At 45.9% G+C, this 24288-nt stretch overlaps 1 protein-coding gene across 1 annotated transcript in view; it reads right to left on the bottom strand.

Annotated features, from left to right (window-relative positions):
• Nucleotides 1-24288, bottom strand: part of LOC137660294 (cytochrome P450 2L1-like) — a 52556-nt gene extending 28268 nt beyond the window's left edge. The window contains exons 1-3 of the mRNA XM_068395082.1: nucleotides 24066-24288; nucleotides 9777-9888; nucleotides 875-1055 (exon numbers count right to left, since the gene is read on the bottom strand). Of these exons, the coding sequence (XP_068251183.1) occupies nucleotides 875-1055; nucleotides 9777-9888; nucleotides 24066-24215 (443 nt within the window). The 5' untranslated portion in view covers nucleotides 24216-24288. The remainder of the gene's footprint in view (nucleotides 1-874; nucleotides 1056-9776; nucleotides 9889-24065) is intronic.

The raw sequence follows: 24288 nt of genomic DNA, 5'->3' as shown, positions 1-24288 counted from the left end.
CGGAAGAAGAGTCCCGAGAACCTTCCTCCTTCAAGGCTAACCCCGGAGGAGAACGGTCTCTCTTAGACTTCTTCTTACGCCGACGGCCAAACCTCTCCTACTGGGAGGCAGACCACTCCCTGCACTCATGGCACATGTTCTCCTGGTCACACCGTCGGCCCCGACATTGAGGGCAGAGAGAGTGCGGATCCGTAGTTACGTCCGACATGAAAGTCCCACAAGGACGACCGGCAACTCCAGGGCATGTACGCATTGTAAAGAAAAAAAAAAAATAATGAAGGTCAACTTCCAACCAACACACACGCTGAAAAGAAAAAGCAGAAAATTAAAGGCTGTCACGAGGACGATGAGCAGACACGTCTGATCACCGCCGAGCCAAAAGTGAAGTGAAGCAAGTCACCGGTGTGTGGAGGGGGAGGGGTAGCAAGCTACTCTTCCCCACCCCCTGCTAACTAGCGCGGGGGTAATTAACCCTCGTTAAAACTATTGGCTCGTCATTTCGGCTGCGCTAAAAGGTAAACCCTCTGTAAATAGCGTGGTTTGTATTTCGGTTACGGAACAAATGCCTTTTTGCTTTATCGTCGTCAATTTTGATCTTATTTGCACGAAACTAGTGCCAAAATTTGCATACTTCAATTGTCTATCTTGTTATATACAGCATGATATAAGCAAAGGTATGCACTCTACTGAGAGCCTGTTCTAGTTGTTGTTATAATTATTATTATTATTATTATTATCAACAATCTGAGAAAGCTTACTATTAAGACATGCTCATGATCATGTAAGAGAAAATAAAGGAAAAGTAGCAAAATGCAAATTGTTCAGATAAAAAAACTAATATAAAAAATCAACAAGAGTTAAAACTAGTAATTACTGTGACTTGTGTTGGTTTGTGGGGAACTCTCCGCGAGGAACCACTTGGTCAATTTGCTCCTGGATTCTCCTCTGGACATCCGGGTACTTGGCTGCGTAGACAATCATCCACCTGAGCATGTTGGAGGTGGTGTCGAAACCGGCACTGAACAAGTCAAAGATAACTTTCATCAAGTCCTCCTCTGAAAAGGGATCTCATTTCTAAAAGGATATTTGAAACTTAAAGATGAGATCTATGCTGATATTTGAAACTCAGGGATGAAAGTTCAGCTGGTTTTTGAGAGCACAGATGAAAGCTAAGAATGAAAATTTTAATGGTAGAAGAGTAACGAATCAAGTTGGTTCTTAAAGTTAAGATGTTTGTAAGCTAGGAATGAAAGTCGAGCAGGTTTATAATAGGACTTGTGAAAGGAACCTTCAAGTTGGTTCCTACAACGGCGGTTGAAAGTTAAGAATAAAAGTCAAATTGGTTTATAGGATACTTGGATATTAGGGAAGAAATTTGTGTTATTTTTGGGAGAATATTTTGAACTTAAGGACAAGTCATATTCTTTTGAGGGATACCTGAAATTTTAGAATGAAAGCCAAATTAGATTTTGGGAGTGGTACTTGAAAGTTACGGATAAAAGCCAATTATGTTACTAGGAGAGGATATTGAAAAATTACAAATTAAAGTCATATATGAAAGTTAAGGATGAAAGTTATATAGGTTTCCAAGCTTGTATAAAAAGTTATGGATGAAAACCAATTTGATATTTAGGAGGATATTCAAAATTTAGGGGTGAAAGTCAATTTGTAAAAATCTGAAAGCTAGAAATGAAAGTCATGTTTGTATTTAGGAGGATATTTGAAAGGTGGGCATGAGGGAAGAGTTGCCTTTTAAGGTTATTTGATGGAAGGATGAAAGAAAGCTACATGGGTTTTAGGGGAATATTTGAAAATTAGAATGAAAATCATACTGGTTTTAGGAAGAAATATAAAAGTTATGGATGAAAATGTTATTTTCATTAGTAAAATAAATTTTTGAATATACTTACCCGATGATCATGTAGCTGTCAACTCTGTTGCCCGACAGAAATCTACGGTCGGGATACGCCAGCGATCGCTATACAGGTGGGGGTGTACACAACAGCGCCATCTGTGAGTAGGTACTCAAGTACTTCTTGTCAACAAGAACTCAATTTTCTCCTCGGTCCACTGGTTCTCTATGGGGAGGAAGGGCGGGTCCTTAAATTCATGATCATCGGGTAAGTATATTCAAAAATTTATTTTACTAATGAAAATAACATTTTTCAATATTAATCTTACCTGATGATCATGTAGCTGATTCACACCCAGGGTGGTGGGTGGAGACCAGCATACATGTTAACAAAGAAGCTAAGTATCCCGTATCTTATTTTAGCCGTTATTCAAAATAACAAACATAAAATAAATAAGTACCTGGTAAGGAAGTCGACTTGAACCATTACTCTGCCTTTTTAAGTACGTCTTCCTTACTGAGCCTAGCGATCCTCTTAGGATGCTGAGCGACTCCTAGGTGCTGAAGTATGAAGGGCTGCAACCCATACTAAAGGACCTCATCACAACCTCTAATCTAGGCGCTTCTCAAGAAAGAATTTGACCACCCGCCAAATCAACCAGGATGCGGAAGGCTTCTTAGCCTTCCGGACAACCCAGAAATATTTCAAGAGAAAGATTAAAAAGGTTCTGGAATTAGGGAAATGTAGTGGTGGAGCCCCCACCACTACTGCACTCGTTGCTACGAATGGTCCCAGAGTGTAGCAGTTCTCGTAAAGAGACTGGACATTCTAAAGATAAAAGACGCGAACACTGATTAGCTTTTCCAAAAGGTTGCGTCGAAAATATTTTGCAGAGATCTATTTTATTTAAAGGTCACGGAAGTTGTGACAGCTCTAACTTCGTGTGTCCTTACCTTCAGCCAAGCTTGGTCTTCCTCATTCAGAAGGGAATGAGCTTCTCGTATTAACAGTCTGAAAATAATAGGATAAAGAATTCTCTGACATAGGCAAAGATGAATTCTTAACTGAACACCATAAAGCTTCAGACGGGCCTCGTAAAGGTTTTTAAAAAAGAACTTAAGAGCTCTTACAGGACATAATACTCTTTCTAGTTAATTTCCAAGCATACGCTAAGTTTGGAATAACGAACGATATTGGTCAAGGCCGAGAAGGCAGCTCGTGTTTGGCTAGAAAACCAAGATGTAGAACATGTAGCCGTTTCGGATGAAAATCCGATGTTCTTGCTGAAGGCATGAATCTCACTGACTCTTTTAGCTGTGGTTAAGCATATCAGGAAAAGAGTCTTAAAGGTGAGATCTTACAGGGAGGCTGATTGAAGTGGTTCGAACCTGTCTAACATAAGGAATCTTAGAACCACGTCTAAATTCCAACCAGGTGTAACCAAACGACGCTCCTTCGTGGTCTCAAAAGACTTAAGGAGGTCCTGTAGATCTTTATTGTTGGAAAGATCTAAGCCTCTGTGACGGAAGACTGATGCCAACATGCTTCTGTAACCCTTGAAAGTGGGAGCTGAAAGAGATCGCTCTTTCCTCAGATATAAGAGAAAGTCAGCTATTTGAGTTACAGAGGTACTGGTCGAGGATACGGATACTGACTTGCACCAGTTTAGGAAGATTTCCCACTTCGATTGGTAGACTCTAAGGGTGGATGTTCTCCTTGCTCTAACAATCGCTCTGGTTGCCTCCTTCGAAAAACCTCTAGTTCTCGAGAGTCTTTCGATACTCTGAAGGCAGTGAGACGAAGAGCGTGGAGGCCTTGGAGTACCTTCTTACGCGTGGCAGACGTAGCAGGTCCACCCTTAGGGGAAGAGTTCTGGGAACGTCTACTAGCCATCGAAGTACCTCGGTAAGTTATTCTCTCGCGGGCCAGAGGGAAGCAACTAGTGTCAACTTTGTCCCATCGTGAGAGGCGAACTTCTGCAGTACCTTGTTGACAATCTAGAACGGAGGGAATGCATATAGATCTAGATGAGACTAATCTAGTAGAAAGGCATCTAAAAGAACCACTGCTGGGTCCGGGATAGGTGAGCAAAGTATTGAGAGCCTCTTGGACATCGAGGTTGCGAAGAGAACTATGGTTGGCTGGCCCCAGGTGACCCAAAGTCTCTTGCATACATCTCTGTGGAGGGTCCAATATGTTGGAATTATTGTCCCTTCCTACTGAGACAAACTGCTAAGACATTCAAGTTGCCTTGGAAGAAACTTGTTACTAGTGAAAAGTCTAGACCTGTTGAACAGGAGAGGAGGTCACTAGCGAACTCGCACCATGTCAGAGAGTAGGTCCCTCCTTGCTAGGAGATGAACATCAAAGCAGGGAGTTGTCCGTGTTGACCTCCATTACTTTGTCTTGAAGGAGAGACCTGAAGCTTTTCCAGGTCAGACGTACTGCCAAAAGCTTCTTGCTGTTAAAATGCATTGTCCTTTGACTCGAGAGCATAATCCCGAGCATTCCCTACCGCCTAAGGTCGCACCCCAGCCTACGTCCGATGCGTCTGAGAAGAGAACGTGGTTGGGAGTCTGAACAGTCAGGGGAAGACCCTATAAAAGGTTGATAAAGTCCTTTCCTCAGGTTAGACCAGACTTATCTTCCGGAAACCGGGATCGAGACCGCTTCTAGCGTCTTGTCCTTTTCCAGTGAAGAGCTAGATGAAACCGAAGAGGACGGAGGTGTAGTCTTCCAAGTGACACCAATTGAACCACGGATGACAGTGTCCTAACCAGACTCATCCACAGCCTGACAGGGCCGTATTCCTTCTTCAGCATCTTCTGGATGGATAGCAGGGCTGGGGATTGATTTTCTTGTTCAGCCATGTCCTCATCAGAGGGTTCCTCATCCGAAACTGATGAGGAAACGGCAACGGAGTGGGCAACGTCTGACTCGCTGAATCCGGTCGCACTGGTGGATGCGTGACGGAGCCGGACACAAGATCATGGTACTGCTGCACAGTCTGTGAACTGTCAACCATGGGGATGCGAGGAAGTACAGCGACAACCCGAAACTGTCTAGACTGTCTGGGTAGTACAGACAACCCCTTATCGGGTTGCTGAGGTTGCCGCACTGCGTCACAACAAGTCACCTCTGCTGGTTGTTGAACGTCTTCCCAGTGACACACTGAACGTCCACAACCACCTCCGAGAGTAGCTTAACGTCAACGTGCGACTGGCAACCCACACTGGGTCGCACCGGTGGAGGAACCATCTCAACTGGCGGGCGTGAGTAGGATACCTCAGCGTCAACAGGGCGTACAACCAACCGGTAGGAAGGTCGTTGGCAAGAAGGTTCTTCTCCGTAAAAAATCCTCTATCAAGGACTAAGCTTGGACTGCATGTCTTGCAACAAAGCCCAAGGTCTATGGGAGCAGGTGTGGCAACAGACGGGGTTAGCGACTGAAGCGGAACCATTTACCCTCCCTGGAAGCATGTTATGCTTAAATTAAAGTCCATAGGAGGCTAAGCAGCTTAAGGCTCCTCTCCAAATGACAGAGTCCTCAAGGGAATATCAGAAGGAGGGAGAACAGCACTTTCTCATCTACAGGAACCATGTTCGAGAAAAGCTAGGTTCTCTCAGTGAGGGTTTCACTGGTGCAAAAGCAGCAGACCAGAAGGCAACGTTATGAAACTGCTTGACAGTCTGTGAACTGTCAAAAACTGAACTGTCAACCACAACAGGAGCGTGAGGACATACAGCACTGGTGTATAAGTAGCAGACCAGAAGGCAACGTCATGTAACTGTTTGACAGTCTGTGAGTTGGCAACAACCAAAGTTGTGTGGGGAAGCCTCAACTCCTGACTGACTAGTTTGCTGCGGGCGAGTGGCGGTAACCACAGTGTGTAGCGGAGGCTGACACACCGTGTCAAAACACGGCAGCTTGTGGTAGCTCACGCACGGCAACGGAGTGCTCTGTGTGTGGGAGTCATCATACATCTGGCAGGGTTGACTGTGCATGGATGGAGGAGCTCTCACAACAAGAGTGTGAGAGCAGGAAGCCATGCCGGGCGCACAACCGTGGGAGGTGTAGGCCCACGGGTGCATCGTCAACCTTCTCCGCAGTCGGAGTGTGGGAGCTGGCAACAACAAAAGCTGAGTGTTGGTGCGTGGGAGGGGCTGCGGTGGGTTGCAGAGCATGCTGTATGGTATGCGGAGCATGCTGTATGGTATGCGGAGCATGCCGCATGGGTTGCGGAGAAAGCCGCATAGTACTGGAACCCGGCAGCTCTACAGCACCTTCCCACTGCTGATGCGGTAGCTCACGCATGTCAACGGATGGTGCAGCAAGAACATGCGTCTGGCAGGGTGGACTGCGCATCGGTGGTGGAGCTCTCACAGGTGGAGTGTGGGAGCAGGCAGCCGCAGTATCTGCTGAGCGCACAACCGTGGAAGGTTGTAGATTAACAGGTGCATTGTCAACCTTCCAGCACGATACTCCTGCATGAAGGAGCAAGCTGAGACTGTATAGTCTGCAGCATGGACCACTAGGGTCTATGAAAGACGACAACAAACGGAGCTACTGTCCGTTGTGACTGAGGGTCTAAAACAGCTGGTGCGGCAACAGACGGAGTTACTGCCTGTTGCGGTACCGCCTTGCCTCTCTTGGGAGGTGTGCAGTCGTCGGATGACTGGAGCGAGTCCGAACTGACCCAGTGGCTACACCTAGGCCGTTGGACTTGCGCGGAAGGGACCGACTTGCACTTAAAAGCTGCAAGATTTGGTCCATGGTTTCTGCGAGAAACCTCTTCCGCAGACGAGGAATAAATGGGCTCTCTCGTCTTTGTGTGGGTGGGGTGATCACGTCGGCAACGTGTGTAGATACACCCGAAACCACGGAGGGAAACGTCTGTTCGTCGATCAAGACCTGTGGAACCCATAAGTCCTTCGACATTACTTCTCCCCTGGGCTTGGGAGCTTGTAAGAGGTATCGGACTAGGTGAACAACTGGCACGAACAAACGAACCCTCGAACGCAACACTGTAACACTTTGCGCATATCACTTTATCACTTTTGATTTTCTGTTTGCACTTATTTCACTGAACTCGAAACTTTAAGTGATTTGTACCTGAAACACGCAATCCTATCCTTCATTAAAAGGTAGTAATTGCGAAAACAGTTTTACAATGTAACAGAAAAACATAATGAAAGATAAAGAATTCAGTGACTGGAAAAGAGACTAAACACTAGATCAAATAAACTACGTTTAAAATCTCTCACCGCATAAAGCCTGGGAACAAGAATAAAACTCTAGAAACGTTTTACCTTCTTCCCCTATAGCGACTAGGGAGAAGAGTAAAAAACGAGAACAACGTTACCCGCTTGAACGAAACGTTTATCCTCCTCTCTCTCCCTCCGTCTCTATCTCTCTCTCTCTCTCTCTCTTGACTTAGAACCTGAGAGATGAGCCCAATTATATATCGTTAAAACATATTATTTGTTAAAGGAAAAAAACTGAAAGGTTTCCCAAATAAAAAGTTCCATTATTAGAATTAAAACCATTTAAGCTAAGAAAGAATGAACGAAACGCTAGAATCGGTTTACTCTTACTGCAACGTGAAACCGTGAAATACTCTCTCTCTATCGTAACGATAGAGCGCATGTTGAACGTTCTGAACGTCAACAACTGCGGAGACTAAACTAAACGTTAGTTCATCTTTGAAAACAGTACGAGACTTATCAAAGAAATTCTTTCAAAAACATTAAAATTAAAATAGCATAAATTCTTAACAGGAAATACGATATGACGGGCTCAATGTTAATTAACTTCGGTTCCAAGTAAGGACCGCCTACTATTAGGAAAGGTCGCATATAAACAAACAAAAATTAATTTTTATAAGTTTATAATAAATGGAAAGTTAATCGAAGAGGCCTATAAATGGCGGAGATAAAAAATAAATCTATAACTTTGTTAAGCAAAATTACCAAAAACCTAAACACACTTCCGTCTAAGGGAAGGGTCGGTCATTAAAAGTGAAAGAGAGTCTATACTCTCTTCGACACCAACACTTCCGTCTAAGGGAAGGGTCGGCCATTTAAAAGTGAAAGAGAGTCCATACTCTCTTCGTCACCATAATTAAATCTATCCAAAACGAGTTCAAGTTTTGAAATGAAGATAAAACCCCTGCATAGCGAAAGCTCAAAACTGGAATAGTGTACTTCACCAAAAAGTAGTGAAAACAAATCCAGTTAGGGACGGCGTATTAGTAGGTCTTGCCGGTGGCACGACAGAGGAAAAATTGAGTTCTTGTTGACAAGAAGTACTTGAGTACCTACTCACAGATGGCGCTGTTGTGTACACCCCCACCTGTATAGCGATCGCTGGCGTATCCCGACCGTAGATTTCTGTCAGGCAACAGAGTTGACAGCTACATGATCATCGGGTAAGATTAATATTGAAAAACCAAGTTTCCTTCAAAAAGATACTTGAAAATTATAAATTATGAATAAAAGCCAACATAGTTTTCAGAGGGATATGTTAACGTCAGGGATGAAAGAAAAATTGATTTTAAAACTGTTTTGAGAGTTAGACATGAAAGGATATTTTGATGTTAGACATGGAAGACATGTTGCTTTTTAGGGGAATATTTGAGAGGTGAGGATGAGAGGTGAGTTGGTTACATAAAGATAATTCAAAACTATGGATGAAAACAATATAATTTTACCAAAGAATATTTGAAAGTTAGGGAAGGAAAGTCAATCCGACTTTTACGAGGATATTTGAAAGCTAAGGATGAAAGTCTAGTTGGTTTCTAGTATGACAATTAAAAGGTAGGGATGGAAATCAATTTGGATTTTAGCAGGACAATTTTAAGTTAAGCATGAAAGACAATAGAATTTTAGAAGTATATTTGGAAGCTAGTGATTTTAAATTTACAGATGTTAGTCAAGTTAGTTTTAATGAGCATTTGAGAGTTAGGGATGAAAGACAAGTTAGTATTAATGAATATTTGAGAGTTAGGGATAAAAGACAAGTTGGTTTTAATGAGCATTTGCGTTAGGGGTGAAAGTCAAGTTGGTTTTAATGAGCATTTGCATTAGGGGTGAAAGTCAAGTTGGTTTTAATGAGCATTTGAGAGTTAGGGATGAAAGTTAAGTTGGTTTTAATGAACATTTGAGTGAGGGATGAAAGACAAGTGGGTTTTAATGAGCCTTTGTGTTAGGGGTAAAAGTCAAGTTGGTTTTAATAAACATTTGAGAGTTAGGGATGAAAGACAAGTTGGTTTTAATGAGAATTTGCGTTAGGGGTGAAAGTTAAGTTGGTTTTAATGAGCATTTGAGAGTTAAGAATGAAAGTCAGGTTGGCTTTGAGGACCATACCTTAATGCAAGTGATGATTGAAGGATATCTTAAAGTTATAGATGAAAGCCTTGTTGGTTTGTATGAGGATATTTGAATGTTAAGCATGAAAATTAATATAGCTCCAAGAGGATATCTGAAAGTTAGGGATGAAAGTCATGTTATTTTTAGGAAGATACTCAAAAAGTTGTGGGTGGAAGTCAACCTTGAATTTAGCAGGATATTTGATACTTAAGGATGAAAGCCATGCTGGTTAATGGTAGGATATTAAAAAATTAGGGATGAAATCCGAGTTGGTGTTAAGAAAGGATGTTTGTAGGCTAAGTGCTTATCATTAATAGGCTACATGTGAAACCTAATCCTTGTTTCCTGAAGATCAAATTTAATTTGTAACAGATCTGGTAAGTTTCAACATTTAAGAATACAGACAACAAATACCATAAGGACGTCCTTGAAAATCCCAAATTGGTTTCTTTGAAAATCTGGAAGTAAAATCATTGATAAGTCATTCTCTAAGTGACAACAGAACCTGAAACCTGTTATAAGCAAAGTCTATAAGTAGATCTTGGTTATAAGTACCATTAAAGAACTCTGCGATTTCTGTCTTGTTGTTCATCTGGATGAGATACTCGTCGATGACGTTTTCGGCGTGGTCGATGTCCATCTCAGCCTTCCTGGCTGCCACAGTTTTCTGCAAAGAAGAAGAAGAACAATATGAAAATGGAGAAGATGAGGTTGAGCCTTTGGAAAACCAAGGAGCAATTTTGAGGTTGAGCCTTTGGAAAACCAAGGAACAATTTTCTTAAGTGAAGAGAATTTCTAGTAGTGAAAATGAAGGCAGAGGTCACTAGTGTTATCTTTATGGTTACAAGAGAGTATTAATGTTATCAATGAGTAAAAGAGCAATTTTAAGTAAATGAGGTTGTTTACCACTAAAAGGACAGCAAGATGGTACTTGTGGTTACGTAATGGTAGAAGAACAAGTTACGACGGGTAAGTGGTTGCATATTTGTAAAAGATTACTTCTCAGAGGATATCAGAACTTACCTAACAAGTAGGACAGTGAGTCTCAGTGGGTAAAAGGTAGGCTGCCGATAGAAGAACGAGACCTAAACGGTATGAGAGGTTATCTAGCAGTAGTCAAATGAACAGAAGAGGAATAGAAGGGGAAGAACAATTGTATGTCTAAAAATTAGTCTAAGGGGCCAGAAGAGACTACCATACAGTGGATAAATGCTTAATAGATGAAAGATTGTCCCCAATGGTAGAATATGAGTCCTAGCTTTAGACGAATTGTTCTGAAAGTCTGTGAAACAGATGGACATAATGCCAGCTAACATATTGTATAAATACTTTTCAGGATATGATAAACATGATATTTTGATTATAAAATAAATTTTTGAATATACTTACCCGGTGAATATATAATAGCTGACGTCTCCGGCGGCTCGACAGAAAAACACAAAAACTCGCGAGCGATCGCTATGAAGGTTGCGGGTGTGCCCACCAGCGCCAACTATCGGCCAGATACCGCATATACATGTAAACAGCTCCAGTTCTTCTCATCCCGCTGGGTCTCTATCGGGGAGGAAGGGGGGGCCTTTAATTTATATATTCACCGGGTAAGTATATTCAAAAATTTATTTTATAATCAAAAATGTTATTTTCATTAGTAAAATAAATTTTTGAATATACTTACCCGATGATCATGTAGCTGTCAACTCCGTTGCCCGACAGAAATCTACGGTCGGGATACGCCAGCGATCGCTATCCAGGTGGGGGTGTACACAACAGCGCCATCTGTGAGTAGGTACTCAAGTACTTCTTGTCAACAAGAACTCAATTTTCTCCTCGGTCCACTGGTTCTCTATGGGGAGGAAGGGCGGGTTCTTTAATTCATGATCATCGGGTAAGTATATTCAAAAATTTATTTTACTAATGAAAATAACATTTTTCAATATTAATCTTACCCGATGATCATGTAGCTGATTCACACCCAGGGTGGTGGGTGGAGACCAGCATACATGTTAACAAAGAAGCTAAGTATCCCGTATTTCATTTTATCAGTTATTCAAAATAACAAACATAAAATAAATAAGTACCTGGTAAGGAAGTCGACTTGAACTATTACTCTGCCTTTTTTAAGTACGTCTTCCTTACTGAGCCTAGCGGTCCTCTTAGGATGCTGAACGACTCCTAGGTGCTGAAGTATAAAGGGCTGCAACCCATACTAAAGGACCTCATCACAACCTCTAACCTAGGCGCTTCTCAAGAAAGAATTTGACCACCCGCCAAATCAACCAGGATGCGGAAGGCTTCTTAGCCGACCGTACAACCAAAAGAACAACAATAAAAAGTATTCAAGAGAAAGGTTAAAAAGGTTATGGGATTATGGGAATGTAGTGGCTGAGCCCTCACCTACTACTGCACTCGCTGCTACGAATGGTCCCAGGGTGTAGCAGTTCTCGTAAAGAGACTGGACATCTTTGAGATAGAATGATGCGAACACTGACTTGCTTCTCCAATAGGTTGCATCCATAACACTCTGCAGAGAACGGTTCTGTTTGAAGGCCACTGAAGTAGCAACAGCTCTCACTTCATGTGTCCTTACCTTCAGCAAAGCAAGGTCTTCTTCCTTCAGATGAGAATGTGCTTCTCTAATCAGAAGCCTGATGTAGTAAGAAACTGCGTTCTTAGACATCGGTAGAGAAGGCTTCTTGATAGCACACCATAAAGCTTCTGATTGTCCTCGTAATGGCTTTGACCTTCTTAAATAGTACCTAAGAGCTCTGACTGGGCAAAGTACTCTCTCTAGTTCGTTCCCCACCAAGTTGGACAGGCTTGGGATCTCGAACGACTTAGGCCAAGGACGGGAAGGAAGCTCGTTTTTAGCCAAAAAACCGAGCTGCAAGGAACATGTAGCCGTTTCAGATGTGAAACCTATGTTCCTGCTGAAGGCGTGGATCTCACTTACTCTTTTAGCTGTTGCTAAGCACACGAGGAAAAGAGTTTTTAATGTGAGGTCCTTAAAAGAGGCTGATTGGAGCGGTTCAAATCTTGATGACATTAGGAACCTTAAAACCACGTCTAGATTCCAGCCTGGAGTGGACAACCGACGTTCCTTTGAGGTCTCAAAAGACCTAAGGAGGTCCTGTAGATCTTTGTTGGTGGAAAGATCCAAGCCTCTGTGGCGGAATACCGCTGCCAACATACTTCTGTAACCCTTGATCGTAGGAGCTGATAGGGATCTTACGTTCCTTAGATGTAACAGGAAGTCAGCAATCTGGGTTACAGAGGTACTGGTTGAGGAAACTGCATTGGCCTTGCACCAGCTTCGGAAGACTTCCCATTTAGACTGATAGACTCTGAGAGTGGATGTCCTCCTTGCTCTGGCAATCGCTCTGGCTGCCTCCTTCGAAAAGCCTCTAGCTCTTGAGAGTCTTTCGATAGTCTGAAGGCAGTCAGACGAAGAGCGTGGAGGTTTGGGTGTACCTTCTTTACGTGAGGTTGACGCAGAAGGTCCACTCTTAGAGGAAGAGTCCTGGGAACGTCGACTAGCCATTGCAGTACCTCGGTGAACCATTCTCTCGCGGGCCAGAGGGGAGCAACCAACGTCAGCCGTGTCCCTTTGTGAGAGGCGAACTTCTGAAGTACCCTGTTGACAATCTTGAACGGCGGGAACGCATACAGGTCGAGATGGGACCAATCCAGCAGAAAGGCATCCACGTGAACTGCTGCTGGGTCTGGAATCGGAGAACAATACATCGGGAGCCTCTTGGTCATCGAGGTAGCGAATAGATCTATGGTTGGCTGACCCCACAGGGCCCATAGTCTGCTGCAAACATTCTTGTGAAGGGTCCACACTGTGGGGATGACCTGACCCTTCCGGCTGAGGCGATCTGCCATGACATTCATATCGCCCTGAATGAACCTCGTTACCAGCGAAAGCTTTCGATCTTTTGACCAAATGAGGAGGTCCCTTGCGATCTCGAACAACTTTCTCGAATGAGTCCCTCCCTGCTTGGAGATGTAAGCCAAGGCTGTGGTGTTGTCGGAGTTCACCTCCACCACCTTGTTTAGCTGGAGGGACTTGAAGTTTATCAAGGCCAGATGAACCGCCAACAACTCCTTGCAATTGATGTGAAGTGTCCTTTGCTCCTGATTCCATGTGCCCGAGCATTCCTGTCCGTCCAGTGTCGCACCCCAGCCCGTGTCCGATGCGTCCGAGAAGAGACGGTGGTCGGGGGTCTGAACAGCCAATGGTAGACCTTCCTTGAGAAGAATGCTGTTCTTCCACCACGTTAGAGTAGACCTCATCTCTTCGGAAACAGGAACTGAGACCGTCTCTAGCGTCATGTCCTTTATCCAGTGAGCAGCTAGATGATACTGAAGGGGGCGGAGGTGGAGTTTCCCTAACTCGATGAACAGGGCCAGCGATGAAAGTGTCCCTGTTAGACTCATCCACTGCCTGACTGAACATCGGTTCCTTCTCAGCATGCTCTGGATGCATTCTAGGGCTTGATTGATCCTTGGGGCCGACGGAAAAGCCCGAAAAGCTCGACTCTGAATCTCCATACCCAGATAGACAATGGTCTGGGATGGGACGAGCTGGGACTTCTCTATATTGACCAGGAGGCCCAGTTCCTTGGTCAGATCCATAGTCCATCTGAGATTCTCCAGACAGCGACGACTTGTTGGAGCTCTTAAAAGCCAGTCGTCTAAATAGAGGGAGGCTCTGATGTCTGCCAAGTGAAGGAATTTCGCAATATTCCTCATCAGTCTGGTAAACACAAGAGGTGCCGTGCTTAGGCCAAAGCACAGGGCTTGGAATTGGTACACAACCTTTCCAAAGACGAACCTTAGGAAAGGTTGGGAGTCTGGATGGATGGGGACGTGAAAGTACGCGTCTTTCAGGTCTAACGAGACCATCCAGTCCTCCTGCCTGACCGCTGCTAGGACCGACTTCGTCGTCTCCATCGTGAACGTCTGCTTGGTGACAAAAGCATTGAGAGCACTGACGTCCAGCACCGGTCTCCAACCTCCTGTCTTCTTGGCTACCAGGAAGAGACGGTTGTAAAAGCCCGGGGATTGATGATCCCGGACTATGACCACCGCTTCCTTTTGTAGCAAGAGCGACACCTCTTGTTGCAACGCTAGCCTCTTGTCCTTCTCCTTGTAGTTGGGAGAGAGGTTGATGGGAGACGTAGCTAGAGGGGGACTGCGGCAGAACGGAATTCTGTATCCCTCCCTTAGCCACTTCACAGACTGAGCGTCTGCACCTCTGCTCTCCCAAGCTTGCCAGAAGGTCTTGAGTCTGGCTCCTACTGCTGTCTGGAGAGGAAGGCAGTCAGAACTTGCCTTTTGCGGACTTGGAACCCTTCTTGGACTTGCCACGGTGACTGTCTGCACGGGTACCTCCTCTGCTGGAGGCTCTGCCACGAAAGGGCGGGATGAACCTAGATGCAGGTGTGTCAACTGCTGCAGGGCGGAAGGGTCTAGGCACGGAAGGTAAGGTTTTAGCCTTACGTGCAGAAGATGCCATAAGATCATGAGTATCCTTCTGGATAAGCGAGGCAGCCATCCCCTTAATCAGCTCCTCCGGAAACAGACACTTGGAGAGAGGAGCAAACAACAACTCTCACTTCTGGCAAGGAGTGATACCAGCCGATAAGAAGGAGCAAAGATGTTCTCTCTTCTTAAGGACTCCTGACACATACGAAGCCGCAAGTTCACCAGACCCATCCCGAATTGCTTTGTCCATGCTAGACATGATCAGCATGGCCGAGTCCTTATCTGAAGGGGAAGTCTTCCCGCTTAAGGCTCCCAAACACCAATCGAGGAAGTTGAATATCTCGAAGGCACGATAGACTCCCTTCAACAGATGATCCAAATCAGAAAAGGACCAGCAGATCTTCGAACGTCTCATAGCCAACCTGCGGGGAGAGTCAACCAGACTTGAGAAGTCGCCCTGGGCAGAGGCAGGAACTCCCAAGCCGGGTTCCTCTCCCGTGGCATACCAGACGCTCGACTTAGAAGCAAGCTTGGTAGGCGGAAAGACGAAAGAAGTCTTTCCCAGTTGCTTCTTGGAATGCAACCACTCTCCCATAACCCTCAAAGCTCTCTTAGATGATCTGGCGAGAACAAGCTTGGTGAAGGCAGGCGCAGCAGACTGCATGCCCAGAGCAAACTCGGAGGGAGGAGAACGAGGGGTTGCAGACACAAACTGCTCAGGATACAAGTCCCTGAACAAGGCAAGGACTTTACGAAAGTCTAAGGAGGGAGGCGTAGACTTGGGCCCTTCAAAATCAGAGTGAGGTTCATCCAGATGTGCAGCTTCGTCATCCGATACACCATCATCCGAAAGCTGAGTTGTAAGTGGCAAAGGTAGAGCAGAAAGCTGAACGGCTGAATCCGGCAGTACGGGTGCATGCGTACCTGCGGATCCAACATCATGCCGCTGCTGGTCGGTCTGCGAGCTGGCAACAACAAAAGCAGAGGGCTGGTGTGTGGGAGGGGCTGCGGTGGGTTGAGGAGCATGCGGTATGGTATGCGGAGCATGCTGTAAGGTATGCGGCGCATGCTGCATGGTATGCGGAGCATGCTGTAAGGTATGCAGAGCATGCTGCATGGGCTGCGGAGAATGCCGCATAGTGCTGGAACCCGGCAGCTCTACAGAACCTTCCCACTGTTGATGCGGTAGCTCACGCATGTTAGCAGATGGTGCAGCAAGAACATGCGTCTGGCAGGGTGGACTGCGCATCGGTGGTGGAGCTCTCACAGGTGGAGTGTGGGAGCAGGCAGCCGCAGTATCTGCTGAGCGCACAACCTCGGCGGGTTGTAGGTTAACAGGAGTAATGTTAACCTTCTCAGCATGATACTCCTGCATGAATGCCGCAAGCTGAGACTGCATAGTCTGCAGCATGGACCACTTAGGGTCTACTATGGTTGGAGCAACAACTGACGGAGCAGTAGCCTGTTGAGGGACCACTCTACCTCTCTTGGGAGGTGTGCAGTCATCAGATGACTGCGGCGAGTCCGAACTGACCCAGTGGCTACACCTGGGCCGTTGGACTCGCTCGGAAGGGACCTTACGTTTGAGCGGTCGTGAGACCTTGGTCCACCGTTTCCTCCTGGAAACTTCTTCCACAGACGAGGAATGTAAGGGCTCATTCGTCTGTATGTGGATGGGACGATCCTTAACAGATACGTCCGCAACCACTGAGGATACATCCGTGCGCCGATCAAGGCCTGCCGAACCCTTTGGTCCTTCGACATTGCTTCTCCCCTGGGCTTGGGAGCTTGCAAGAGGTCCCGGACTGGGAGGACGACTGGCACGCACAGATGTACCCTCATGCGCAACACTGACACTGACACTTTGCACATCACTAGCACTAACACTTCCCACTGCACTCTTCGCTTTCAGCTCTCTGACATCTGCCAAGAGCTGATTACGGTCATTAGCCAATGACTCCACTTTGTCACCGAGAGCCTGAATGGCACGCAACATATCCGCCATTGCAGGCTGAGCACTCGTAGCAGGTTCGGGAGTCACCACCACAGGGGAAGGAAAAGGTTGAGGGGCATGGGGAGAGGAAAAATCCACAGAGCGAGAAGAACTCCTCCTATTTCTCTCCTTCTCTAACCTACGTGCATATCTAAGGAATTCGTTAAAATCGAATTCCGAAAGCCCAGCACATTCCCCACATCGATCTTCCAATTGACAGGATTTACCCCTACAATTGGAACATACGGTGTGAGGATCTATAGAGGCCTTCGGAAGACGCCTAGCACAAGTCCTAACGCTACACTGCCTGTACTTAGGTACTTGAGACTGGTCAGACATCTTGAATTTAGAAGTAGTCAAGGGGGGATTCCAAAAACTAGCAAAGTTCGTTAACAATTAATCCAAATTAATTCCAAAAGCTTGCTAAGCTAATGATAAAGCTTCCTGAATAGCGAAGGCTAAACTCTAGAGCAAATACATCACCAAATCGTGAACAATAACTCCAGAATCAACAGCGTATCCAAGTAGGTCTTGCCGGCGGCACGACAGAGGAAAAATTGAGTTCTTGTTGACAAGAAGTACTTGAGTACCTACTCACAGATGGCGCTGTTGTGTACACCCCCACCTGGATAGCGATCGCTGGCGTATCCCGACCGTAGATTTCTGTCGGGCAACGGAGTTGACAGCTACATGATCATCGGGTAAGATTAATATTGAAAATATCATTTTTAAATATTTAACTTAGCCGGTGAATATATAATAGCTGATTCACACCCATGGTGGTGGGTAGAGACCAGAATTAATACAGTTTACAGCGTATATGCTTAGAGTTTTTGACAGTTATATCATAACAAAACCTAAATATATATAGGTACCTGGTAAGGAAGTTGACTTAGACGATTACTCTGCCTTGTTAGTCTGTCTTCCTCACGAAGCCCAGCCATCCTCTTAGGATGCTGAAAGACTCCCAGGAGCTGAAGTATCAAGGGCGGCAACCCATACAACAGGACCTCATCAAACCCCTAATCTGGGCGCTCTCAAGAAATGACATTTGACCACCCGCCAAATCAACCAGGATGCGAAAGGCTTCTTAGCCTTCCGTACAACCCAAAAACAAGATTAAAAACATTTCAAGAGACAGATTAAAAGGATATTGGAATTAAGGGAATGTAGTGGTAGAACCCTCGCCCACTACTGCACTCGCTGCAACGAATGGACCCAGTGTGTAGCAGTCCTCATAAAGAGTCTGGACATCTTTTAAGTAAAATGACGCGAATACCGACTTGCTTCTCCAAAAGGTCGCGTCCATAATACTTTGCAGAGATCTATTTTGCTTAAAGGCCATGGAAGTTGCTATAGCTCTTACTTCGTGCGTCTTAACTTTAAGCAAGCATCGGTCTTTTTCATTCAAGTGAGAATGAACCTCTCGGATTAAAAATCTGATAAAATATGACAAAGCATTCTTTGACATAGGTAATGATGGTTTCTTAACTGAGCACCATAAGGCCTCAGATCCACCTCGTAAGGACTTAGTACGAGCTAAGTAGAACTTAAGAGCTCTAACTGGACACAGTACTCTTTCAAGTTCGTTGCCTACGATCTCTGACAGGCAAGGTATATCAAAAGACTTAGGCCAAGGACGAGAAGGCAGTTCATTTTTGGCCAGGAAACCAAGTTGAAGTGAACATGTGGCTTTCTCTGTGGAAAAGCCGATGTTCTTACTGAAGGCATGAATTTCACTGACCCTTTTAGCCGAAGCCAAGCACACTAGGAAAAGCGTCTTGAGGGTGAGATCCTTCAGGGAGGCTGAATGTAATGGCTCAAACCTGTCTGACATGAGGAACCTTAGGACCACGTCTAAGTTCCATCCAGGAGTTGCCATACGACGTTCCTTAGAGGTCTCGAAAGACTTAAGGAGATCTTGGAGATCTTTATTGTTGGAAAGATCTAAGCCTCTATGTCGAAAGACCGAAGCCAACATACTCCTGTAGCCCTTAATAGTGGGTGCTGAAAGGGAGCGAACATTTCTCAGATGTAAAAGAAAATCTGCGATTTGGGCTACAGAGGTACTGGAAGAGGACACAGATGCTGACTTGCACCAGTCTCGAAAGACTTCCCACTTCGACTGGTATACTCTGATGATAGAAGCTCTCCTAGCTCTTGTAATCGCACTGGCTGCCTCCTTCGAAAAGCCTCGAGCTCTTGAGAATCTTTCGATAGTCTGAAGGCAGTCAGACGAAGCGCGGGGAGGCTTTGATGAACATTCTTTACGTGGGGCTGACGTAAGAGATCTACCCTTAGAGGAAGACTTCTTGGAATGTCTACCAGCCATTGAAGTACCTCGGTGAACCACTCTCTCGCGGGCCAGAGGGGAGCAACCAACGTCAACCTTGTCCCTTCGTGAGAGGCGAACTTCTGCAGTACCTTGTTGACTATCTTGAATGGTGGGAATGCATATAAGTCCAGGTGAGACCAGTCCAATAGAAACGCGTCTATGTGGATCGCCTCTGGATCTGGGACTGGTGAGCAATAGATCGGTAACCTTTTGGTCAACGAGGTGGCAAAGAGGTCTATGGTGGGTTGACCCCAAGTCGCCCAAAGACTCTTGCATACGTCCTTGTGGAGGGTCCATTCCGTGGGTATCACCTGACCTCTCCGACCGAGACAGTTTGCCAAGACGTTCAAGTCCCACTGGATGAATCTCGTCAACAGGGAGATGCCTCGATTTCTTGACCATATGAGAAGGTCCCTTGCGATCACGTACAGCGTGTGGGAGTGAGTGCCTCCTTGCTTGGAGATGTACGCCAAAGCTGTGGTGTTGTCTGAGTTGACCTCTACCACTTTGTTTCGAAGAATGCTTTCGAATTTCATCAAGGCCAAGTGGACTGCTAATAGCTCCTTGCCATTGATGTGCATGCTCTTCTGAACTGAGGTCCACAGACCCGAGCATTCCCGACCGTCCAGGGTCGCACCCCAACCCAAATCCGACGCGTCTGAGAACAACACGTGGTTTGGGTTCTTGACTGCTAGGGACAGTCCCTCTCTCAGACTGATATTGCTGTCCCACCAGTTCAGGCATGCCTTTACTGGTTCGGAGACTGGGATTGATACCGTCTCTAAAGTCTTGCCCTTGTTCCAGTGAGAGGCTAGATGGAACTGGAGAGGCCGAAGGTGTAGTCTCCCTAGCGAGACAAACTGCTCCAGGGATGAGAGAGTCCCTACGAGACTCATCCAACTCCTGACTGAACAACGTTCTCTTTTCAGCATTAGTTGGACTTTGAGCTGGGCTTGTTCTATTCGGGTGGCAGACGGAAAAGCCCGAAAAACTGGACTGCGAATCTCCATCCCCAAATATAGAATAGTTTGGGATGGGATCAGTTGGGACTTTTCTAAGTTGACCAAAAGTCCCAACTCCTTGGCCAGACCCAACGTCCAATGTAGATCCTGCAGACAGCGATGACTGGACGATGCTCTGAGAAGCCAGTCGTCCAAGTACAGGGAGGCTCGGATTCCCGATAGATGGAGGAATTTTGCCACATTCCTCATGAGCCTCGTAAACACGAGAGGAGCAGGACTGAGGCCAAAGCACAGGGCTCGAAACTGGTACACCACATTCCTGTAAACAAACCTCAGAAACGGTTGGGAATCCGGGTGTATAGGAATGTGGAAGTACGCATCTCGTAGGTCGAGAGAGACCATCCAGTCTCCCTCTCTGACCGCTGCTAAGACGGACTTCGTGGTCTCCATCGTGAACTTTGTTTTCGTAACAAAAACGTTGAGCGCACTGACGTCTAGCACCGGCCTCCAACCTCCTGTATGCTTTGGGACTAGGAAGAGACGGTTGTAAAACCCCGGTGATTGAAGGTCCGAGACTTTCACCACCGCTCTCTTCTCTAGCAACAGAGACACTTCTTGATTTAGGGCTTGTCTCTTTGACTCCTTTCGGTACCTGGGAGAGAGGTCTATGGGAGTTGTTACTAGAGGAGGTTTGCGTACAAACGGAATTTTGTACCCCTCTTTGAGCAACAGAACAGACTCTTGGTCTGCACCCCTCTTCTCCCAGGCCTGCCAGAAGCTGTCCAATCTGGCCCCTACCGCTGTCTGAGGCTGTGGGCAGTCAGACTCTGCCACGGGAGGACTTGGCTCCTCTCTTCTTACCTCTCTTTCCCTCGGCACGAAAGCCTCCCCTGCTGGGAGCTCTGCCACGAAAGGGCGGGATAAATCTAGACGCAGGAGTCTCGATCCTGAGTCTCACAGCAAAGGATGAAGAAGGAGCCCCTTTGCGAGCAGAGGACGCCATCAGGTCATGTGTGTCCTTCTGCACAAGTGAAGCAGCTATATCCTTAACCAGCTGTTGTGGAAACAAGGCCGCTGATAAGGGAGCAAAGAGCAGTTCCGATCTCTGACAGGGAGTAACTCCTGCTGAAAGGAAAGAGCAAAGGGTTTCTCTCTTCTTCAAGACTCCCGACGTAAAGGTGGAGGCGAGCTCATTGGAGCCATCGCGGATGGCTTTGTCCATACAGGACATGATAAGTAAGGATACATCTTGGTCGGCAGACGAGATCTTCCTACTTAATGCTCCTAATGACCAATCAAGAAAGTTGAAAACTTCAAAGGCCCTGTATACGCCTTTAAGTAGATGGTCAAGGTCCGAGGAGGACCAACAAATCTTCGAGCGTCTCATGGCCAGGCGACGGGGAGAGTCTACGAGGCTTGAGAAGTCACCCTGGGCAGAGGCAGGGACTCCCAAGCCGAGAACTTCTCCCGTGTCATACCAGACGCTCGATCTAGAAGCAAGCTTAGAAGGTGGGAAGGCAAAGGCCGTCTTCCCCAAACTCCTCCTGGTATCCAACCAGTCGCCTAGAAGACGTAAAGCCCTCTTAGAAGAGCGAGAAAGCACTAGCTTAGTAAAGGCTGGCTTGGTAGCAGCTAAGCCTAGAGCAAACTCAGACGGAGGCGAACGAGGAGCAACAGCAATAAAGTGATCTGGAAAAAGATCCTTGAAAATCATCATGATCTTCTTAAAATCCATCGAAGGAGGAACAGCCTTAGGTTCATCTACATCTGAAGGATTATCATCAGGATGAGGATCAGCAACGTCCTCATCTGAAGGAGCCTCGTCCGACAACTGATGAGTCTCAAGCAAGGGAGAGACCTGCCTTGGTGGCAATGCTTGACAAGCGGAGTCCACACGCACAGGAGCATCAGTAGCAGTCCAGGACGCTACGTCATGTAACTGCTTAACAGACTGACTAGCAACAACAACAGGAGCGGGAGGACGCTCGACGTTAACTCGAGACTGCCTTGACTGCCTAGACTGAGCAGTCAAAACAACTCTTGACTGCGGTGCTTGACGCTCAACGTCAAAACAAGTCAACTTCGCTGGTTGGCGAACGTCCTGAACGTCAACACGAGCATGCGGCAGCGGCTGAACGTCAACACGAGCATGCGGCAGCGGCTGAAAGTCAACACGGGACTGCATCGAGTGAGGCTCTACGACACGTGACTGACGTGACTTTGTAACGTCAACGTCAACAGGACGAGCAAAGGCTCGTTTGGGCGGCTGACGGCCAGGATCTCGATCAGCTAAGCGGCGAGGATCATCGTGAACCTGCTCAGCAGAATAGTCCTCCATAAGAGGCAAGCTTATTCTGCATGTCTTGCAGTACAACCCATTTAGGATCAACGGGAATGGGTGCGGTACGAGACGAGGGTAACGTCTGTGACTGCAAAACATTGCCTACACTAAGACTCTCGGAGCCTGTGTTACGCTTCTGTTTAGGCGGCGAGCAGTCTTCCGATGACTGCACAGAGTCAGAGCTGTCCCAATGGCTACAACCAGGACGCTGGACCTGTCCTGAAGGGACTGACTTTCGCTTTAAGGGTCTCGAAACCTTGCTCCACGGTTTCTTACGCGAAAAGCCTTCGGATGACGAGGAGAAAATCGTCTCGCTCGTCTTATGGTAGGGGCGGTCTTGACGAGACACGCCTGAAACCATAGAGGGAACGTCTGTTCGTTGGTTAAAGCCTCTCGAACCCATAAGTCCTACGACATTACTTCTCCCTGGGGCATGGGAGCTTGCAAGAGGTCTCGGACTAGGCGAACGACAGGCACGAACAGACGAACCCTCGGTCGCAACACTGATAACACTTTGCGCACTAATCACTTTCTTCCCACGATTTTCTAATGTGGCACTCTGACACTTTAACTCTTTTACATCCGCCATGAGTTGATTACGGTCCGTAGCTAACGATTCAACTCTCTCGCCCAAAGCTTGAATGGCACGTAACATATCCCGCATTGATGGTTCATGAGTTCTAGTAGAGGGTTCAGGCACAACTACTACTGGGGAAGGATTAGGTTCAGGGGCATGGGAGGAGGAAAATTCTAACGATCTAGAGGAACTTCTCCTCACCCTATCTCTCTCTAGCTTACGAGAATACTTATCAAACTCTAGCCAGTCGAATTCCGAAAGTACCACGCACTCATCACACCGATCTCCTAATTGACAGGTTTTACCCCGACAATTAGAACACACAGTATGTGGGTCGAGAGAGGCCTTTGGAAGACGTTTGTTACAATCCCTAGCATTACATTTACGAAATTTAGGAATTGGAGAAGGGTCAGCCATTTTGAAAAGTCAAAGAAAGTCCAAAAAACAATCCAAAGTCATCAACAATTAAATCTATCCAAAAAAAGAGTTCAAGAGTTTATTGAAGATAAAACACCTGCACTGCGAAAGCTCAAACCAAAAAGAAGTACTTCACCAAGACTGTTGAAAAACTCCAGGTTAACAGCGAGTAATGGAATCAACTTGTCGATCAGACCGACAGAGAAGAACTGAAGCTGTTTACATGTATATGCGGTATCTGGCCGATAGTTGGCGCTGGTGGGCACACCCGCAACCTTCATAGCGATCGCTCGCGAGTTTTTGTGTTTTTCTGTCGAGCCGCCGGAGACGTCAGCTATTATATATTCACCGGCTAAGTTAAATATTTAAAAATATACATAAACATTTGAGTGTACATATATATAGATATATATATATATATATATATATATATATATATATATATATATATATATATATATGTGTGTGTGTGTGTGTGATATGTGTGTGTGTGTTTACTAAAATATCATCACTTATTTTCCCAGGAGTATCTATCTCTCTTGATGACTGAATGGGTATACTGTATTAGTTGTTACTTATGCACCACAAACATAAAAAGCTGAGGTTCGAACCATGGCCAAGGTAAATGCACTTTCATATGATTTCACTGTGGATGTAGGCCCTATAATTATTTATGCAATATACAGACACACTATATACAGCATATGTGTTAGTGAATTTGTATATACTAACCCCAAATAGCTTCTTGGCAGCATCCACTGTCAGGTTTAGAGCTTCCAAACGGAAGATTTTGTTGATGACAAACTTTGGGAGTATTTTCTTAAAGATTGGACAAGTCTCCAGGAAGAAAAAGCCCATGGAGTCATCCTGGAGACTTTTCATTATTCTGATGAATCCTGAGACCTCTTCGTCGTACAAATCATACCTTCGCCCTGCAATGAACACATTATTATTA

Source organism: Palaemon carinicauda, chromosome 20, assembly GCF_036898095.1.
Source record: "Palaemon carinicauda isolate YSFRI2023 chromosome 20, ASM3689809v2, whole genome shotgun sequence".
NCBI lineage: Eukaryota > Metazoa > Arthropoda > Malacostraca > Decapoda > Palaemonidae > Palaemon > Palaemon carinicauda.
This window is presented reverse-complemented; position numbering and strand designations above follow the sequence as displayed.